The 20025-nt window shown below is 38.8% G+C and overlaps 4 protein-coding genes across 4 annotated transcripts; 1 reads left to right on the top strand and 3 right to left on the bottom strand.

Moving 5' to 3' along the window:
- The first annotated feature begins 1512 nt into the window (after nucleotides 1-1512).
- LOC130989327 (thaumatin-like protein 1) lies at nucleotides 1513-4585 on the top strand. The gene is made up of 3 exons (XM_057913288.1): nucleotides 1513-1984; nucleotides 2687-3365; nucleotides 4093-4585. The coding sequence occupies exons 1-3, from the start codon at nucleotides 1879-1881 to the stop codon at nucleotides 4376-4378; spliced, it is 1071 nt and encodes a 356-aa protein (XP_057769271.1). The 5' UTR covers nucleotides 1513-1878; the 3' UTR covers nucleotides 4379-4585.
- Nucleotides 4586-7327: 2742 nt separating this feature from the next.
- Nucleotides 7328-8727, bottom strand: LOC130990841 (uncharacterized). Its single transcript, XM_057915073.1, has 5 exons — nucleotides 8405-8727; nucleotides 8137-8284; nucleotides 7793-7982; nucleotides 7497-7738; nucleotides 7328-7411 (listed from the first exon to the last, which is right to left on the bottom strand). Exons 1-5 carry the CDS (start codon nucleotides 8725-8727, stop codon nucleotides 7328-7330), a joined length of 987 nt encoding a protein of 328 aa, XP_057771056.1.
- Nucleotides 8728-9892: 1165 nt separating this feature from the next.
- Nucleotides 9893-12896, bottom strand: LOC130989326 (endo-1,4-beta-xylanase 5-like). The gene is made up of 8 exons (XM_057913287.1): nucleotides 12759-12896; nucleotides 12114-12231; nucleotides 11887-12040; nucleotides 11640-11812; nucleotides 11459-11563; nucleotides 11203-11349; nucleotides 10408-11046; nucleotides 9893-10320 (listed from the first exon to the last, which is right to left on the bottom strand). The coding sequence occupies exons 2-8, from the start codon at nucleotides 12216-12218 to the stop codon at nucleotides 9985-9987; spliced, it is 1659 nt and encodes a 552-aa protein (XP_057769270.1). The 5' UTR covers nucleotides 12219-12231; nucleotides 12759-12896; the 3' UTR covers nucleotides 9893-9984.
- Nucleotides 12646-15798, bottom strand: LOC130989325 (serine/threonine-protein kinase-like protein ACR4). The gene is given in 3 exon segments (XM_057913285.1): nucleotides 12646-14317; nucleotides 14319-14684; nucleotides 14686-15798. Coding segments are annotated over 3 exon segments (2901 nt in total). The 5' UTR covers nucleotides 15724-15798; the 3' UTR covers nucleotides 12646-12820.
- Nucleotides 15799-20025: the final 4227 nt, after the last annotated feature.

Below are 20025 nucleotides of genomic sequence, written 5' to 3'. Positions count from 1 at the left end.
TAACCTGCAGAGAACAAAAAGACAGAAAAAAGAGACGCCACACGACCCCCACTGCAAACCGCACCGAGAGGAAACAAAAGACGTAAAAACAGAGGGAAAGAAAAAGGGGTGAAGACAGAGGGGAGCAGAAAAACCAGAAACAGGGGAAAAGACCGGACAAGAACGTCGCCGGCAACAAGGAAAAAAACAAACCAGAAACTCACGAAGAGAACCAGCCCCTAGCAAACTCTAGAGAACCAAACCCTAGATGCCTAGGGAACATCAATTACTATGTTGAATATTTTCAAAAAAGCAGAGATTAGATGGGCTTACAAAAACTCATTTTCCCCATGGGCTGTGAGCCCAAACACCACTAACTTATTCATCTACCAAAACGGGAATCAATGTGAACATCAAATTTATTCTAAATGCACTCCGCGTCAATAAACTTCTTATTTTTCTTTTTGGATGTTCGTAATATTTTATTTATTTTTATTTTCACATTTTTATCACTTATAATAATAATTACTATAATACATTTTTCACCATTTTTAATACACTCAACGATTTTTTCTAAAAATTCGTGCCACTTCACCTAAAAAGTTCTTTCATAAAAACAAGTGTAATCTATTAATCACCAAAACTCAAAAGATGAATTCAATAATAACACTATGATACATATGACATTTCAAATTAATTTTCACTAATATTAGGAGTGTAAAATTTTGATATCATAAAATTCACACGACACATCATATATGAGTCAACACCACTCAGACAACATTATGCTCAATTTGTCCTTAAAAAGTTTGTCACAATTTTTTTCTTGAAGTGTCTTCAAAAAATTTATCACAATTTATTTACTTTTTAATTTTGTGTATGACCACACCATCAACATTATAATCACAATCCTTTAAGTATTATTTTTGTACATGAGCCCACCATCAATTTTACAATTACAAACCTTTAAATATTATTTTTGTACATGAGCTTTCATCAAATAATTTTCTATCAATTTTTATTAAAATATGTATCGTTCTCTTTGAAGCGAACTTTTGGGGAACGAAGGTAATATGTGTTTTTCCACACCAAATTTGGCTTGTCACATGAATTTTCTGATATCGAATTTGGACTTCGTGATATCATTAAAACATTGTGTACTAATTTATCAAAAATTAAAAAAAATAAAGTAATACTATTGTTAAACAATAATTTAAATGTGATATTTTTCATATTAAATCATGATAGAGTTTTCCCAAACTTCCCATTCATTTTTTACTTTCAAATGACATACAAAAATTTGGACAACAATAAGAGAAACACTACTTCCAAATGAAGTTCATCCTAAGAAACAGAATTTCTTCAACTAGCCTATTTATTAAGTAAAAATAAAATAAAAACTAACTGACACATTAATCTTAAATTCCCTCAACGGCCAAAAATCATGCAGAATTTTATATTACAATTAGATAACATAATTATTACTAGACCACACCACACTCACTATCTCATTTCCAGCTCCATTTTCACAACTTTTTGCAGAATTTGTATTCCCTTTTAATTATTTATCTTTCTTAACCGGCAAAAATTCCCATCACTCATTTCTCAGCAACTAAAATTGGCCCAAAAGTTATCAAACCACCTCATTTCTCACTATCACCTTCCCCCACCACCGCCGCCGCCACCACCACCACTGCTGCCGCCGCCGTCACTGTCGGCGGCGATTCATTACCACATTCTGAAAATATAGGCTTACAATAGTAAAATATATATTCACCCATTGTCTTCTTTTATTTATTATTTCTCACATAACAACAAAGGAATCCCACCAATTATTTCCTTTCCTTTCATCGCTTCTTCACATTTCTCCCAAATCTACACTCACCTAATCGCATTATAATGAAACGAAGCAATATAAGCAGAGCCTTGTTTTCCATGGATCTCCCTTTTTCTTGCTCTGCCTTCATCTTCAGCTGCCTCATTTCTCTCACCATCTTCTCCACAGGTAAAAATATCTCATTTTTGCAACAAAGATTCAACTTGTGTTACATGGGTTTTGAGTTAATGTCTGGTTCTCCAACTGGGCTTCCCCATTCTCTTTGTTTTAGTTGCAATGTATGATACTCCACATGAAAATCGATGGCCCCTCTCTCTCTCTATGATAAAGATGCAATCTTTACTCATATAAGCGACATAGATTCATTCTTTTTTTGTTGACATGCGTTTTGAGTTAATGCCCGGTTCTCCAACTGGGCTTCCCCATTTTCTTGGTTTTTTGTTTGCAATGTACGATCTTCCCCATGAAATTTTCTTCCTCCTTCTCTCTCTCTCTAAAATAAAGATGCAGCTTTTACTCATTTTTGCAACAATGATTTTTCCTTTTTTTTTTTACATGGGTTTTAAGTTAGTGCCCGGTTATCCAACTGGGATTCCTCATTTTCTTGGTTTTTTGGTTGCAATGTATGATCTTTCCCCATGAAAATTCCTGCCCCCCCCCTCTCTCTCTCTCTCTTTAGGATAAAGATGCAATTTCTACTCATTTTTGCAGCAAAAATTCAATTAAATGCCTGGTTCTCCAACTGGGCTTCCCCATTTCCTTGGTTTTGGTTGCAATGTATGATCTTTGACATGAAAATCTCTGCCCCTCTTTCTGTGTCTAAGATAAAGCTGTAATCTTTACTCATTTTTGGAGTGTTGTTGTGTACAGTTGGGTTTGGAGCAACGTTCACATTCGTGAACAAATGCGAGTACACCGTATGGCCCGGTGTGCTGGCGAACGCGGGCAGCCCTAGGCTCGACAGCACCGGATTCGAGCTCCCACAGGACTCCTCCCGCTCCTTCTCCGCCCCGGCCGGCTGGTCCGGCCGCTTCTGGGGCCGGACCGGCTGCTCCTTCTCCAACTCGGGCCCGGCCTCCTGCCAGACCGGCGACTGCGGCTCGGGCGAGGCCGAGTGCAACGGATCCGGGGCCGCCCCGCCCGCCACACTGGCGGAGTTCACCCTCGGCGGCGGCGGCGGCGGCGGCCTGGACTTCTACGACGTCAGCCTCGTCGACGGCTACAACCTGCCGATGATCGTGGAGGCCAGCGGCGGCACCGGCATGTGCGCGTCGACCGGCTGCGTGACGGATCTGAACCGGGTGTGCCCGACGGAGCTCCGGGTGGGCGGCGGCGAGGCGTGCAGGAGCGCGTGCGAGGCCTTCGGCAGCCCCGAGTACTGCTGCAGCGGCGCTTTCAACTCCCCCGCCGCGTGCCGGCCGTCGGTGTACTCGCAGATGTTCAAGTCGGTGTGCCCGAGATCCTACAGCTACGCCTACGACGACCCCACCAGCACCTTCACCTGCGCCGCCGCCGATTATACCATCACATTTTGCCCCTCCATGCCAAGGTAATTTCCAAATTTCCTTTTCTATTCAAAACTTTCATATTTTCCAGAAAAAAAAAATTACACTCTTTCCTAATTCACGAAAAAGAGTCTTACTTGCATACAAATTGTACTTTTATTGCATTTACAAAAATTTTAATAACTTTATTAAAATTTGTATTCATCCTTGAAGCGGAACTCTTTTCCGATGGGCGTAGGAATAGATATACATTATCTCGTTGTTTTGTTAAATGGGTGTAAAATTCCGTCTCATAACGGGATAATGTAAAAATGATGAGTTTTAAATAGAAAATGAATTTTGTGATGTTTTCTGTAAGAAATGTTGAAATTTGGATAAACAAAATATGATTAATCAGAAAAAAGAAAATCTCCTATTTTTCTTGATGTTATGTTTCTTTTTTACTAATCGAAAATAAAAATGCAGTCTTGCATAGATTTTTCAGCAGTGTAACACACTTTTTTGGGTTTGCAAGTTTACTATTTTCACAATCCCAAAATAAAAATGCAGTCTTGCATAGATTTTCCGTGGTAAATCGCACTTTTTAAGTTGCAGTTTTAGTATTTTCGCAAACCCAGAATAAAAATTCAGTCTTGCATAGATTTTCAGCAGTGAATCGCACTTTTTTCTGGGTTGCAAATTTTACCATTTCAGTCAAATTATTAAATACTTGAGCAAATAATGCAGCAGATATTTAATGGAGTAAAATATATTGGTGACAAATTATTGCAGTCAGAAATCATCGAAAGAGCCAACCCCAACAACGACAGCGACAGCAGCTAGTGGAGACGGGTCGCAATCAGGGTCCGACCCGACAATGATGGGCGGGTCCAGTTTGGGAACAACCGGGTCGGATCCGGGTTCGGTGACCGGGTCAGGGTCTCAGGAGATGATGGCTGATGGATCCTGGCTGGCCGGTTTAGCCATGGGCGGTTCAGCTAGGGTTTACTGCTCCTCACCACATCTGATTGCTGCTGCAGCCATTTTCATCCCTCTCCATTTTCTTCTCTTAATTTAGTAGTGATTTTAGGGTTTTTAGGGTTTGCAGCTTTCTCTCTCTAGGATTTTGGGCTGCCTTGAAAGGGATGAAGTTTTGGCTTTGTTAGGTGCTTTTTCTCTATTTTATTTTTAATATTTTTGGGGGTTTGGTCTTTTCTCTTCTTGAATTGTGTATAATGTTGTGTAGTGGTGGGTTTTTTTTTGGTAGTTCATTTCTTTCCTAGTAGTGAAAAGTGTGTTCTTAAATGCTTTCTTTAATCTCACACCAAAAATAAATTCAAGAAAAGTAAATGAATAGAGTAGTAATATTTGTTTATAAAAAATAAGATATGTTTGAATAAAAAATTAGTATTAAACTTCTTAAAAATCAATTTACTTAAATATTTTGGTTTAAATATGAAACGAATTTAGTTAGTTTTATTATTTTTCTATATTGTAGTTTTTTTTATATAATTTTTATTGTTTTTTGTACTTAAAAAATAATAAAAATTACAAAAATATATTAAAAATTACAAAAAATAAACTATTATCCCGATAAAATACTAAAACTAGCTATTTTTTTTAACTACATTTTTTAAATAAAACAACTTTTTAATATATTTAATTTTTTTTGTTTGGATATATTTTGTTCAAATAATATTATTGAAATAAATGTATATGCAGATAGGGTTTGAATTCTAAGGGTAGGATGGAAAGAAAGAAAGCACGCAGTCTAGTGTGAATGTGTGTGGGAAATGTGTTGGCCAAAGATGTCTGACAAAAAAGTTTCTTCCTTTGCCGCAATCACAAGCATGGCTTCTACGTTTTGTCTGCTATGAGTAATTTTCTATAAATATACGAATTATATATAAATTTGATTTTAACTAGTACTACTAATTTAGGGTTGGCAAATCGTGCGTGTCGGATTATTATCGGATCGACCTGATATCGACACAATCAGATAAGGCTAAATCTGAATATGACCTAGTAAGGAAGTGCTCGACACAAACACGAACCCGGCACGAATACAATAACAACACGATTTGAATCGTATTGACACGATACGATAACGACACGATCTGATAAAAACTTGATTAAACATGAAACCCTAAAGGCTAAAGTGTAGAAAGAATTAAAAATTTAAAATAAATATTTAATAAAAATAATAATATTAACTCTATCAGGTGACACGAACCAGACACGAAATTATCAGGTCCTTATCAGGTCGACACGATAAGGACATGAACCTAATAAGACTTGACACTAACTCATTAATTTCGTGCGATTTCGTACCGTGCTTTTATGTCGTGTCGAAAATTGCCAGCCCTAAACTATTACCTTTTTTAAATAAAAACAATACTCCCTCCGTCCCAATAAACTTGTCCCACTTTCCTTTTTGGGTTGTCCCAATAATCTTGTCACATTTCCTTTTTTAGTAAAAATTAGGGGTCTCATTAAAAATTAATTAAACACATTTTAATTAACTTTGTTAATTAAATCCCTTTTATTTCCTACTATTCCCTATTCCCTACTACACTCGGCTATCTCTCTCTCTCTCTCTCTTTCTCTATCAGACGCCTCGTTTCCATCCTCCAGAAAACCCTAAAATCGTCAGCCCCATTCGACCGGCGCCGCCGCCACTTTCCCCCTCTGTTGGTGGCCGATGCTCGTCGGCTATTGTTGGGCGACGTATTGCATATATTCGGCACCGGCGTCGACCACAAGGCTCTCTCTCTCTCCACTGGTTGCCTCTTCTCGTTTCTCCCGGAAATCCCAAAGTCGCCGGTCGAAATCGACCGGCGCCGCCTCCGCTTCGGTCAATTTCTGTTGTCCCGTGTTCGTCGGCTCCAAATTTCTGGTGTTCGTTGGTTACTGTGAAAATCCTAAAATTTCACAGATCTAAGACAAGCGACCACCGATCTCGACCACCGCCGTGATGAACAACCTATGGGAGGGTTACCTGAGCGACACGTACATTCCAGATACGGAGGAGGATTTCTCAAACTGGGGTTCGCCTCCAAAGGTGTATTACCCTTTCTCGGCGACCTTTTCAGAGGAAGAAGGAGACTCTGACATGGTGGAGGAGATTGAAGCCGTGTGTTCGCCGGTCAAAACCCTAGCTTCGCCGAAATCCAGGTTCTCTTTGTTTAGGCGTCCTGCCCCCTTGGAATATTATCAAAGATTAGCTCTCTTATTGTGGAGACTTTAATTTCATATCCTGATGATGCTTCCCTCGTTTGTGAGGAAAATTGGGACGAGGTTGTTCGTTATTGTGGTCCAGAGGCCCCTGTGAGAAAATGTGCGTACTCTCCTGCAATGTTGGCCTTCTTGAATGGCTTGCTCCCTTTTCCAGAATATTGGGTGAGATCCTCCAATTTTACATGCCTCTCTGTATATGTTGATTGGTATAGGCTCTGTGTGACCTCTGTTTTTGCACTATTCCATGTATATGTTGATTGGTATAGGCTCTGTGTGGCCTCCGTTTTTGAACTGTTCCCTGTATATGTTGATTGGTATAGGCTCTGTGTGGCCTCTGTTTTTGAACTATTCCATGTATATGTGCACTTGGAATATGTGTTGGGTGATGGTTAGCAAGTTTGAGATGATGAAACTATGTTCATGAATTGTTTTAAGTTAAAAACTCTATGATGAACTAGAAGCCACTGAGATGTTCGATTTGCAGCCCCTAATGTGCGTACATATGTTGGTGTGTGCCCTATATGCTTATATATGATGGTGTGTGCTCATGTGTAGCTTTAATTAAGCTTACATATGTTGGTGTGTGCCCATGTGTAGTGCAATTGTTGGTGTGTGCCCATATATACAATGTCTAAGGTTAAAAGAAAACTGAAAATGCATTTCACTAAAAAGGCTGCCTGCATACATCCAAATCTTTACAAAAACTTACTCTTAACTTGCCTACAAAAAGTTTTTCATGCAATACAGCCTGCATTACATCATTTTCATCATTTTCATGCAACTTGAATACCTAAGCTGTATGTGGCAGCCTCCATGACCACCTATTCTTCCAAAATACAGCCTGCATTACATCATTTTCATGCAACTTGAATACCTAAGCCATTCATTTGGTATTCAATTTCATCTAAGAAAATTGAACTTATTCCAAGTGCATTCTTTAGATGATCCATGCCACTTACAATTCCATTCTCCATGAGATAGTTAATTGCCTCTTTAACTAAATCATATAGAACTTGTAAGTTGATTGGTAGTTCTCCCTGCCAAATAAGTGATCCTTTCTTCATATGAGGGATTTTGTAGCAGTTTTGGCCTTTCACCTTTAGAATTTCAGTCAAACAACCTTGAAGGCTTAAGAAAACCTTGTTGAGTGTTGTAGGAGATAGTTCATCAAATGAACTCTTCACTGCCTCCACTAGTGTATCTACGTTGGTACAAACTGATTCAGTTTGTAGGCTTTGAATGGCCCTAAATCAACCAAGATCATTAATGTTGGTATCCGGTGAATTGGGTGGTTGATGAACAATCTTTATGTCAAACCCATCTGAGCTGGCAACCTTTCTAAAATCTGGATCACTATCTTTAATGTGAGGCTTCGCGTTGTCTTGTTGAATAAAGATCACCCTACTTGCAAATTGTGGCCACTTGGCCTTTATGGCAGGAATAATCTGCCAACATATATTTACATGAGCTATTCAGCCCCTAAGTAATGAACATCCTATCTAAAACACATGTTAATTGAATACATATCATCGTTGAGTGACAAACATGACATATTTCATGTAAAAGTACTATCTTATTAATAATGCAGTCCTTAATTACTTCCTTGGTGATTGATTGAATGGGCTTTTGCTCCAGAGTACCTGCCTCCCTGTTTTTGCTATTTCTCTTGGCTGGTACATATTCTGTAAATGGGAAAATGCCTATTTTCCCATCAAAAAGCACAGTCCCATCTTCTGCAATCAAGGGCCTGCACATAGCGCACATGAACATCACTTTCGTTATGAACTTCTTTGACTTGCAAGTCCTGTGTGGTTCGGCCTCTCCGGGTGTCAAATAAAACCGGTGATTTGCTTTGGTTATGTAAAACCATTTCTCATCAATATGCACCGTGTTGTGCATACTCTTGAATTGAAGCACCTTGAGTATTCTATCATACTCGATTGCTTCAAGAGAAAACTTTAGACGTAGCAACTTGTTAGGGGCTGTTAAGTCGGGTTTTATCGCACTAGTATGAGCCCTGATCAAATCCTTGCTAACCCATCGCCCAATTGTGCTCTTGCGGCAATTTATTCCACTTGCTAGCCTCCGAATGGTTGATCTTTTGCTTAGCTCCAATGTTGAAATTAATTGAAGATCTATTTCAACTCTCTTGCGTCTTAGTTTGTTGATTTTGCTACTGATTGAATGCATATGCTGACCTTGATTTTGTTGTTTTTTTGCAACAGTCCATAGTCACGTCACCGTCCGACGGCAAATGCCGAACTTGACAGCAACAACCTGAATTTTGCCCCGTTTTGGCTTCCCATCATGGCTGTCACAATTTCACAGTTTTTGAAGTGTAATAGCCTTTGTGTAGTAAATGACAGATTTTATAGAACTTTGCAGTCAATTTTGGTGGGAATTTTGAAAGCTGTGAATTAAATGAAAAATTTCAGAATTTTACTCTACTTTTCCCTCTTCTTTTTTCATTTCAGATTTGTTCTCTAATTTTGAAGTGTAATAGCCTTGAATTCTGTCAGCCTATTAAATTTGAAGGGATCAAATTCTGCCACCGTGAATTCTGCCGCCCTTCTTTTAATTTAAAGAAAAGTGAGTCAACCTTATTTGAGTTTAACATAAGAATAATTAAGATTTACTTCCTTTTTGTTAAATATGTGGGACCTCTTACTTTACAACACTAATTCAACACTTCTTAATCTCCGTGCCCAAAAGAAATGGGACAAGTTTATTGGGACGGAGGGAGTATAAGATTTTTTATTTCTTTTGAGTTAGCTTCAAATTAGGGTTTTTGCCAAACTTCATTTTTTGTGAGATTGGTTCGGGTCAAATTTTTAAAATTAAAACTTCATTTCTTTTATTATCAAGAAAATAATACTCCCTCCCGTAACCCATTAAAAAATACTCTCATGACACGAATTCTAATAAATTGAATTTTATGAGTGAAATAAGAGCCATTTTTACTATAAAATCGATTAGTTTTGATTGAATGGTTAGTTCAATCATGGTAATATTGGTAAATAAAATTACTATCGAGGGTTATCAATTATTATTAGTATGTTCTATTTACTAAAATTATATGAAATAAATATTCCATTCATTCCTGAAAATTGTAACTTTATTACTATATCGTTGCGTTTCTGAAAATTGTGACATTTTTTATTTGAAAATGATCCCACAAATTTTTTCTCTCATTATTTATAAAAAGACTCAATTTACCCTTAAAACACAACTAACACATTTTTTCCTTAAAACTTGTGTCATTTTTTATTTGGGTCACAATTAGGTATTTGTGGATTGACCAAGTTAGCAAAATGAGTACGAGTTAAAATTTGAATATATTCCATACATGTTCAAGTAATTAATCCTAATTAACTATATTTCATCTCTTATCGTAATCCAATAGTAAGGTTACGTATAATGATACTATTTGTACAATTTTAATCTAAATTACAACTGAATGTTTTGATGTTTGGTTTCACGGCCTCGGCTGAGAGACAGCGTTGAGTTAGTTGTTCTGTTGCCGTAGCTGACCCGAACCTCGTATTCTCCGAGGAAGCCCACAAAGGCGAAGGCGCCGTGGTCGTCGGTTTCTCCACCAATCGTCGCGGTCCGCCATTCCCTCAGCAGGGCGTCGACGACGTCTCCGGCCGGAAGGTTCCGGAGAGCGTTGTCGGTGAGACACATTTGGTAGCATCCATTGGGATGCAATGCAGTCCACAGCATGATTCCATCAACAGAAGGATGTGAGAAACCTTCTCTCAAAGCCACCTCTAAATATTTGGCCTAAAAAATTAGTTCTTCCGAACAGTTAGTTCAAACGAAGGGCTGACAATTTTTGACACGACGCAAAATAGAAAAAGACCCTAGAACCTGCATTTCTTGATCGAATTTGTTGCTGATATCAACCTCCGTGAGCCAGATGGGGAGATTTAATAGGGCTAGTTTATCGAGCACGGCGCGGATTAGGGCCGGGTTCGGAGCGGAGAAGTGCCCCTCGAGTCCGATCCCATCCATCACCACCCCGCCGGCTCCGAGCTCCCGCAGCCTCGAGACGTAACGGTCGACCGTCGACTTCGCGTCGTCGCACGTCTCAAGCACGTTGTAGTCGTTCATGAACAGGCGGGCCAGGGGGTCCGACCCCTGAACCGTCCGGAAGAAGTCGAGGCCGGCGTCTGGGCCAAGCCTCCGCTCGTAGAAGTCCCAATGGAGCATCTCGTTGTCGACATCCCAGTGTACGAACTCGTTCTTGTAGTTGGAGACGAGGCTTTGAATCCGCGAGGCGACCGCAGACTTCAGCTTGGGGGTCGGTAGGGTTTGAACCCACGGAGGCGTGTACTTCGGGTCCTCCCAGAAGATGTTGTGCCCCCGCACCGTGATCCGGTTCCGTCGTGCAAATTCGAGCATTTGATTCGGGATCGTGTAGTTTACCTCTCCCTGTCGAGGCTCCGTCGCTCCCCATTTCAGCTCGTTTTCGAACACAGCAGCGTTGAATCGTTCCACGAACCAATCCTACAGCCGGAACCTATGTGAATTAGGCTGTTCTAAACAGGGAGTCTTGTGTAAGACAGTCTCAAAATTCCAAATGGAACCACAAATATTGATCGTTTAGACAGTTTTACACAAGTTTCTGATACGGGAAAACGGGAAGTTTAGAAACACACTTACTTGATACGGAGAATTTCCGAGGATGGTCTTTGCGATGGCGGAGCCGAACGGGAAATCTCGAGAAATTTGCTCTACAACGACGGTGGCGCCTGACAACCTCTTTCCATTGACATCCGATACATGCAGTATGGCAGCGCGTTTTCTTTCCTGCATTCAAAGACTCATTCAACGACACGAATATATATATATATACTCGTGTCGAAAGTTCAAAACAACGGCGCTTTTTAGGTCTAAAAAATTGTAGAGAAAAACATACTGTGCTTATCATGTTTTGCTGGTTTGCCTTCCATTGCTGAGAAGTAAAGGGCTGAAGAGAAGCACTTGAAACTGATATATTTATCTGTTGCAGATCATCTGAATTCTGCAAATTATGCATTAGTTTGAAGCTTATACAATGCAAATTCCAATGATACGATAGTCTCCGAAACGAGAAGTACCTGAAAGTAGATGAGCGCGTAGTTTGAAGGTGAGTCGAGGCTGAATCCGCCTTTGAGAAACGACCAGCATCCACTCCTCGCGATAACAGTCCCCATGCATGCGAAGGTGGTGTTATCGGTTGTTAGGGTCGCCTTTATTGCAGCGGAATCTGCACCGGATATCTTAACCCAGCCTGTTTGATTGATTCACCATGATTTAGAATAAAAAATGTAGATAGAAGCTGAGAGACATAGGATGGAACTCAACTGGAGAAGGTGTAGATCGTGTCACCGGTGAGATTGCTCAAGGCGAAAGCAGGGGAATTCATCGGGACGTTGAAGTGGCGGTACCTTCTCGTTCCAAGAGTCTGGTTCTTGATGATGCCACCGTTGTAGAGCGGATCATCCGGTGCTGATTTGCACTGGTATAAAAAACAACACACGAACATATACAACACGTAAAAGACGATCGGATCATGAAAGAATCGAGCTTACCTCAATACTTGCAGAGTAATCATAGGAAGGCCCTTCCCTCGAGAAAGCAGTAGCTCCGAGGAGGAGGAGGAGACCCGATAACGAAACGAACAGTAAACTTTTCATGCTCTCTTACCACCTTCGAACGAACAAACTTACAAATCGGTTGTCTTATAGGAGAACGGAGATGGCGAACACGGGCAAAATGAGGTGCTTAACAAGATGATAAATAAGTGGTCTTTGTGATCAAGCATATGGTCATCAAGAATTAACCTTAAATTTGGAATTTTACATGATTTTGCCAAGTATTTTGGAATTTATAGGGAAGTGTAACTTGAGCATTTGCTTAATTTGTCTGTTGCTGTTTTTGGAGGATCTAAACTAATAGACTCAAACAATGTAACTTAAATATGGGATTGAAGCAATTAATTTATTCACATAAAATCTAGTGCAAACTAAGTCATGTCAAGAAACTAGCTATCATTGTGCAATTAGGGAAAGATTAGACTATAAATGAAGATTGATGCATACACATGACAACTTAGTCACAAGATGAATAAAAAGGTGACTCATTTGGAAGTAAAGAGTCATATATATTAGCTCACAAAGCTTGGGAAAAAACATAACATGCTTAATTGAGAGGGGGAGCTAAGTTACAAGACTCACTTCCATTTCCATGTTAGTGATTGGCAACGACACGCCACGTCTCACGGGCCGTTGAGTCGATTCTAGAAGTTGTGCTGCAAGTACAAGTGTTCTTGAGGCGAGGCCGGGCCAATCTCCTCGACCAAACTCCTCAACGCGTCCCCAACGGTGGTGCCATTCCCTACGTTCCTCGTCTCGATGTTCTTAGCAGCATCAAGATCAGACTCGGAGACGGATGACTTCCTCCTCTGCGAGGAGGCCACGCTGGGGAAGGTGATCCAAGACGGGGCCCTAAACTCGATCCTCTGATCCTCTGTGTCGGCCCCGTCTGTCTCAGAGGTGGACCGGTTCCCCCCCGATCTCTGAGACGACTTCTTATGCATCCTACTACTCCCCAACACCACCTCAGTGGGCAGGATAGGCTGCTCGCTGCACGGGCTGCCCATCAACTGAGCAAGCGCACGCTCCAAAGCCGTTGTAACCTTGTCCATAGACGGCCTCTCCTTCCCTCTCATCCTCACACATTTACTAGCAATGTTGGCAATGCGTTTCAGGGCTTCAAGATCGGATGGAGGTTTCAACGACGGGTCAAGAACGGCCTCCACATCGCCACCTTTGATCAAAGGGACGGCCCACTCGACTATATTCCCCTCCTCATACTGCATATCAATGGCCTTCCTACCACTCAGAATCTCCAAGAGAAGAACACCAAAGCTGTACACATCCGATTTCGTTGTGAGGTAATGCAGCCTATAATACTCGGGGTCAAGATAGCCGAGGGTCCCTGCAGGCAGCTCAGCCAGAGGCGAGCTGCTGTTTGCAGGGCCGAGCAAGGAGAGGCCGAAGTCAGCCACACGGGCATTGTGCTCCTCGTCTATGAGGATGTTCGAACTCTTTATATCGCGATGGATGACAGGCGGGCAAGCATAGCCGTGGAGATACTCAATCCCCCGAGCTGCTTGCACCGCGATAGTCACCCTCCTCACCCAATCCAACTGCTCCTTCATCTCCTTATTCTTGCTATGTATATGCTGATGCAAGGAGCCATTGGCCATGAACTCGTACACGAGGAGCCTCTCACCGGCTTCCTCACAATACCCTAGCAAATTCAGCAAATGCGCATGGTTGAGACGCGAAAGAAGGTCCAGCTCCGTGTGGAACTCCTTGGAGTTCTTCTTCATGTCAGAGGACAAGATGGCCCTCTTCACTGCCACAATGGTGCCATCCTTCAACACGCCTTTGAACACGCACGAGAAGCTCCCCCGCCCCACGAGTGATTCGTCCTTGAACCCCTCCGTGGCCCTCTCGAGCTCCTCATATGTAAACTTCTGAGCCCTCCTAATCTTCAACTCATCCAAATCTGGCCTAATCTTCCCACTCTCCTTCCTAAACGAGGTGCCCCCACTCCCTTTCCTCGACTCAACGGAGCACCTACAATCCCTCAACTTGTACCTGACATACAAAACAGAGGTCAATGCCACAGCACTCACCAAGAACACAGCAAAGCAAATCTCAGCAACTATAATAGGCAACTGCAAAGACCAAAACTTTTCACCCCCACCCACACCCACACCCCCCACCCGCACCCCCACCACCAGCCACAGAACAATTCTTGACACACTCGCTCGAGGTGCAGCTCGAGCAATTGTAACCACATTGCCTGTCCACCACCCCACCACACCCAACCACCTCATACATCTCCCCACCACACTCCCCACTGCAGGGCACACAAATATGCCCCCCCGGGGACCTACAAGGTGCGCTAGCATTGTTAAACTCGTGGTATCCACGACCACACGCCCCCGCCCTACACACCCCGGGCGAAACAGCCAGAGGCAGTGCAGAAGGAAAGCCAGCACCCCAACACACAGGCAGGAGAGATGCCTCAGCCATGATCCCACAAGTGAAGTAATCCCCTGCAGCAATCTCATACATCCTCACCCCCGAACGGCGGCGGCGTGCTCCTATCCACCTGATACCCCCAGCACACCACCCCCCTATCATAGCTCCTAATCCCACAAGCATGAAACTTCCCCCCCACCACAGCCAGCATCGCCTCCTCCGGCGCTGCCGCATCCACACTATTCAGCTCCCCTGCATACACCACAGAGGAAGAAGTCACAGAAATCTCTTCCTCAAGATCAAGACTTGTACCCCAACACACCACACTCGAATCCACCCCTTCCAAAATCCCACAAACATGAAACCCTCCAGCTGCAATTGTACGAAACCTAGTCTCTTTCGGAACCAATCCAATCACATTACTACTAGTCTGATCTCCCCAGCAGAAAACACTCCTATTCTGAGCAAAAAGGCCACAATTGAACTCTGAGCCAGCCGAAATCGTCTGGATCTGCCCATCAAAATCATGACTCTTGGTCATGTTATAACCCCAGCAATCAACCAAAGAAGTGTTCCTCATCTTCCCCATCAAGGGCTTCCTCAATCCACACAAATGGTGGTCTCCTGCGCTTATTTCAATGTACTCTGCTTCCCTCGAAGTCTGCAGAGAAACCCCCATTGGAATGAAGCCAGTGTTTCCCCAGCAAAAGGGCTGCCTCGACTCCATTAAAAGGCCGCACACGAAGGCGTTCCCGGCGCTCAGCCCCAGAAACTGGAGATGGTTCGGCGTTGCATGAACTATCGAAGGATTCGAGCCGTAGCACGTGGCTAAATGTGAGCCGTCTGATTTTAAGCCGCAGAAAACTGGACCGTTCTCGCCGTAGGATATCGCGATTGACGACATTGAGCCCAAGCTCGAGACTTCGCGGCATAGATAGAAAAGAAGCAGCGTAAAGATTGCATTTTTATCGAGTAAAACAATGCCCTTCTTCATCCCTTCAAGAACTAGTCTTGAACTCTCTCTCTCTCTCCCTCTCTCTCTCTTGATCTTTTTAGCTGGGAGCTTGAATTCTTGGAGGAGGTGGCTGGAAGAGAGAGAGAGAGGGAGGGAGAGAGGAGAGGGAAAGGGAGCTGGTGAGAGCATTTAATATGAATCCAACGGTTGAATTTGATTTGAGAGAAGATCTAACGGTTGAGATTTATTTGAAAATAATAAAGCGGGTGCAGGTGCCGCTGGATGTCACGCTCACATTTAATGCCTGCCTTTTTTGGGTTTTCATCTAACTATAGTCGTTATTTAGGATTTTGAATATTACTAGTATTTGTTTTTTTTTTTAGTAAAAAATACTCCATTTAAATTGTCAGTTACCTAGAACAGTAATTATTAATATGTTTAAATATTGAGTGGGACCACCTACTAATTTATTTTATTTTTATTTACTTTTACTACGATTAAACTTTCAAATTATGGAACAAATGAAGATGGATGACCGTAAATGGAGGCCACCGAGAAAAGGATGCTTTAGAGTCGACGTGGATTCCATGTTTAACCCGGAGGCGCTCGCTTTTAGGGTCGGGATTGTTATCCGGGATGAGAATGGAAAGGTTTTGAAAGCTATTGCAAAACCCATGGGGCCGTCGACAAATGCGATGATTCCGGAAGTTATGGCTATTGTACAAGGTCTGGCGGCCAGCATCGACAACGAGATCTTTCCTATTGAAATTCACACCGACTCCCTTCTCACGACAAGGGTGATGGCTTCACCGGAAGATGACCATGCTTTTCTTCCATATGACATTTTAGAGATGATTCAGGAGGCTAGGAAGTGCATGTTAATTGGTGTTTTTCATGCTTTTCGCTCGGCTAACAGGGCGGCGCATTTGCTCGCCCAGTTTGCCGGCAACATTGGTTGTTTGGAGTGCAGGGAGGGTGAGCTGCCGGAGTGGCTCAATGATGTAATTTTGGAGGATTCCCGCTGAGTTTTTTTATAAATTTGTTTCTTTCTCAAAAAAAAAAAAAAAAATAATGAGGTATAATGTATTGCATTGATTGTATTACCTAATGTTCATAGAAACATGAATAGTTGTAAATAGGGTTGTAAATGAATCAAATATTTTTGCTCGATTCGATATTTGATATTTGTATTTGAAAATATTCAATTCGAATTCGATATTCGTATAGATACATGATTAAATATTAAAATATTATATATATATATATATATTATGTGTATGTGTGGAGGACTAAAATAAATTATGAACTAATTTTCACCCTTGGATTGTAAATTTTATGGTGGATTCATCACTTTATTGGATGAATTTAATTTTATATTCATAAATATTATATATATAATATTATATATAATAAAAGAATTATAATATTACATAATAATTGACAATTTTAAAAAGGAAAAATGCAAAGAATCATAATATACATGCATTAAAGTAATTTCTCACAAGTTAATAAGTAAAAGTTTACAATTTATAAAATCAAAATTTTAAATTGAAGTCATTCTTCCATCACAAGTCGCGCTTTGTCATTGCAATTGTAAATTAATCAAATAATTCATATTCAAATCGATATTCGAATTTTGATATTCGTATTCGATAAATATTCGATTCGGTTAGTATTCAAATACGAATACAAAATTATGATATTCGACTCGATTCGATTTGTTTACAACCCTAGTTGTAAATGTCACGGATTTTAAAAAATATTAGATAAAAGTGTATTGTGAGTGAAAAATGAGTCTCATTTTATAAAAAATAGAGATGAAAAGTAAAATGATTGTGGTTGTGTATCAAAATAGAAATATTCATGTTCTTATAAGACGTTTCAAAATGACAAAATGTTCATATTTTTGTGAGATGAAGGCAGTACTAATTTACTTGACTAAATATTTTTTTTGAACAAAAAGAACATGACTAAATTGTAAAATTTCATCTTTTTCGTTACCTTTTTGGCTTGGCTTAGATCTTACTCTTTTATATATACTGTATTATCTTTTTATAATTATTAAATAAAGAGAGCTTTGCCAATTAATGATGAGAACATGATCACAATGATACATTCCTTTATGTCTCTACATTTACAAACCTAATCCTACCTTGTTAGTTTGCTGTAATAATAAATGTCACAAACTGCCACATTCTACCAATAATTAGCTTCTAAATGTGTCACTAATCATAATAATGCTAAATTAACCTATAATACTAACTGGATTCAAACATTCCATCTCTTATATGTATGTTATATTAATTTAACATATTCATTGCACATTAGTCTTTTATAGTGTTTACATTTTTTCAATAAAGTAAATATATTTGTATATATATTGACAGATAAAATCATTGGTAAACTATTTGGTGAAAAAGATTGGTTGGTTGATAAAACAAAACAAACCATTTGTACCTCTTCTAGATGTATACATATTGTAAATTAAATAAAAACAATATTTACACGTCGGATACATGTGATTGTATTTATATCATTAAAAGAAATAATTGTACTTAACATATTTCATCTACTCATGTGGCATTAATTATGTCCTACTCATTTATTTTATTTATTCGTTGCGGGTAACAACTCTGATTTAGCTTGATAATGTGTGTTTATAAATTAAATTTGTATTAATTTTTGTTGGCAAGTGATTTTTAGTATATTAAAAGTACATTATATTAGTAATTGAAAATGACACACAACTGTTAACTTCAACAAAACAATACTGATTTGCGCTTGAAATGAATAAATTTAACTTTTAAAGAAAAATATTTGAATGAATAATTGGTTTAAACTGTCATAAAAATATGTTGTTATCCACGAAACAACGTCGTTTTATTCACTCTGGCAACCACGTATCAACTAAATTGTTGTACAACAAAAATCACTTTTTAATCGAAATCGAAATAGGTCATATTTATTGGGATTGAATAGTGTAATAATCAATTGGATGAATGCTTCCCCAATATTTTATTAATACATAATATTACTTATATCGAAGATGCCAAACTTAACTTTTTATACGTTAACGGACAAAATAAAACTTGATTGAAACTCATTGAAAATTGAAAAATTGTGACTATAACAATTTCAAACAGTATTTGTGTGTGTATGTCTTTTCTAAGTAGTATATATAATATTGTTTTATTATATAGATTGGAGAGAAGGGTGAGGTTCTCGGGATTTCGGGACGACTTTTGTGGTTATATTTTGATTAATTAAAGGCTAAGATACAAAATAATGATACTTTCCAAGATCATCAATATCCTAAATAGTAATTAAAATAATCAAATGATGAACTGTTTTTCATGTGAGGCCATGCATACTACATTTTGGAAACTTCGACATATCTTTTCTCTATGAATAAAATATAAATTTGGATCGTACAAGTAAAATTGAACAATGTTGTGAAAGTTACTAATTGGAATATAATAAAAAATAAATTTGTTGGATCGATTTTGTTTGACTTTAATGGGTAAGGTGTTCCTATCATATCTAAATCTAAAACACGTCTTGTCACTATATATGTGTATTGACTATCGAGTCTTACATGCATGCGTTTTGTTTTGCTAAAGTAAAGGTTAAAGAAATTCAAAACAATAAGCTAACTAAATATCAATTTTATCTCTATCAAATATATATATATATATATATATATATATCTATTTTATCTGCAATATATTTATGACTAGCATTTGCACCCCGTGCAATGCACGGGAAAATATTTTTATATTTATATAAAATTGATGATAATTTAATTATTATATCTATAAATATAATATAAAATAATTTTAATTTAATATATTTGAGCTAATTACTGAAAAAGTAAAATAATAAAGAAAAATTCATAATAATAAAAATTAGTATTATGAAAAGGCAAAAAAATAAGTTAAGAAAATTAAAAATAAAATTAAAAATAAAATTAAAAAAGAATTAAAAAAAATTAGAATTATTCAAAAAAAGATGAGAGAAAAGAGAGATTTTTTTTTAAAATTTATTCTTTAAATAAATATAACTTTTACATTTAAAATCAAATATTTACATAAAATATATCATATTAAAGCTCTTATTGTGATCTTTAATTTGATATGCATATTAAATATTTTATAATTAGTCGAATTTTAGAATTTCAGAAAGAAATAAAATAAAAAGTAAAAAGATAAAGAAAAAGAAAATACAAAGATAAAATATAGTTTACAAATAAACCTTCAATTTTATTGTAACTACAAAATTGTCACTCAATTTTAAAATTGATTAGAAATTAAATTTAAATAAAAAATTAACTTTTTAATGTATTATAGATTATATAGATTAAGGAGAAGAAAAAAGGAACACACTTGGTTTTATTCGTGTTGTTGCAATTTATATTATACTCTCTTTGTCCAACTAAAATTTTGAAAAGAGAACCTATCAAAAAATTATGTGCCTAAAATTTTGGAAATAGAA

This window comes from Salvia miltiorrhiza, chromosome 6 (assembly GCF_028751815.1).
Source record: "Salvia miltiorrhiza cultivar Shanhuang (shh) chromosome 6, IMPLAD_Smil_shh, whole genome shotgun sequence".
NCBI classification, from domain to species: Eukaryota; Viridiplantae; Streptophyta; class Magnoliopsida; order Lamiales; family Lamiaceae; genus Salvia; species Salvia miltiorrhiza.
The sequence above is the reverse complement of the archived record's forward strand: the minus strand, read 5'-3'. Positions and strand labels throughout refer to the sequence as shown.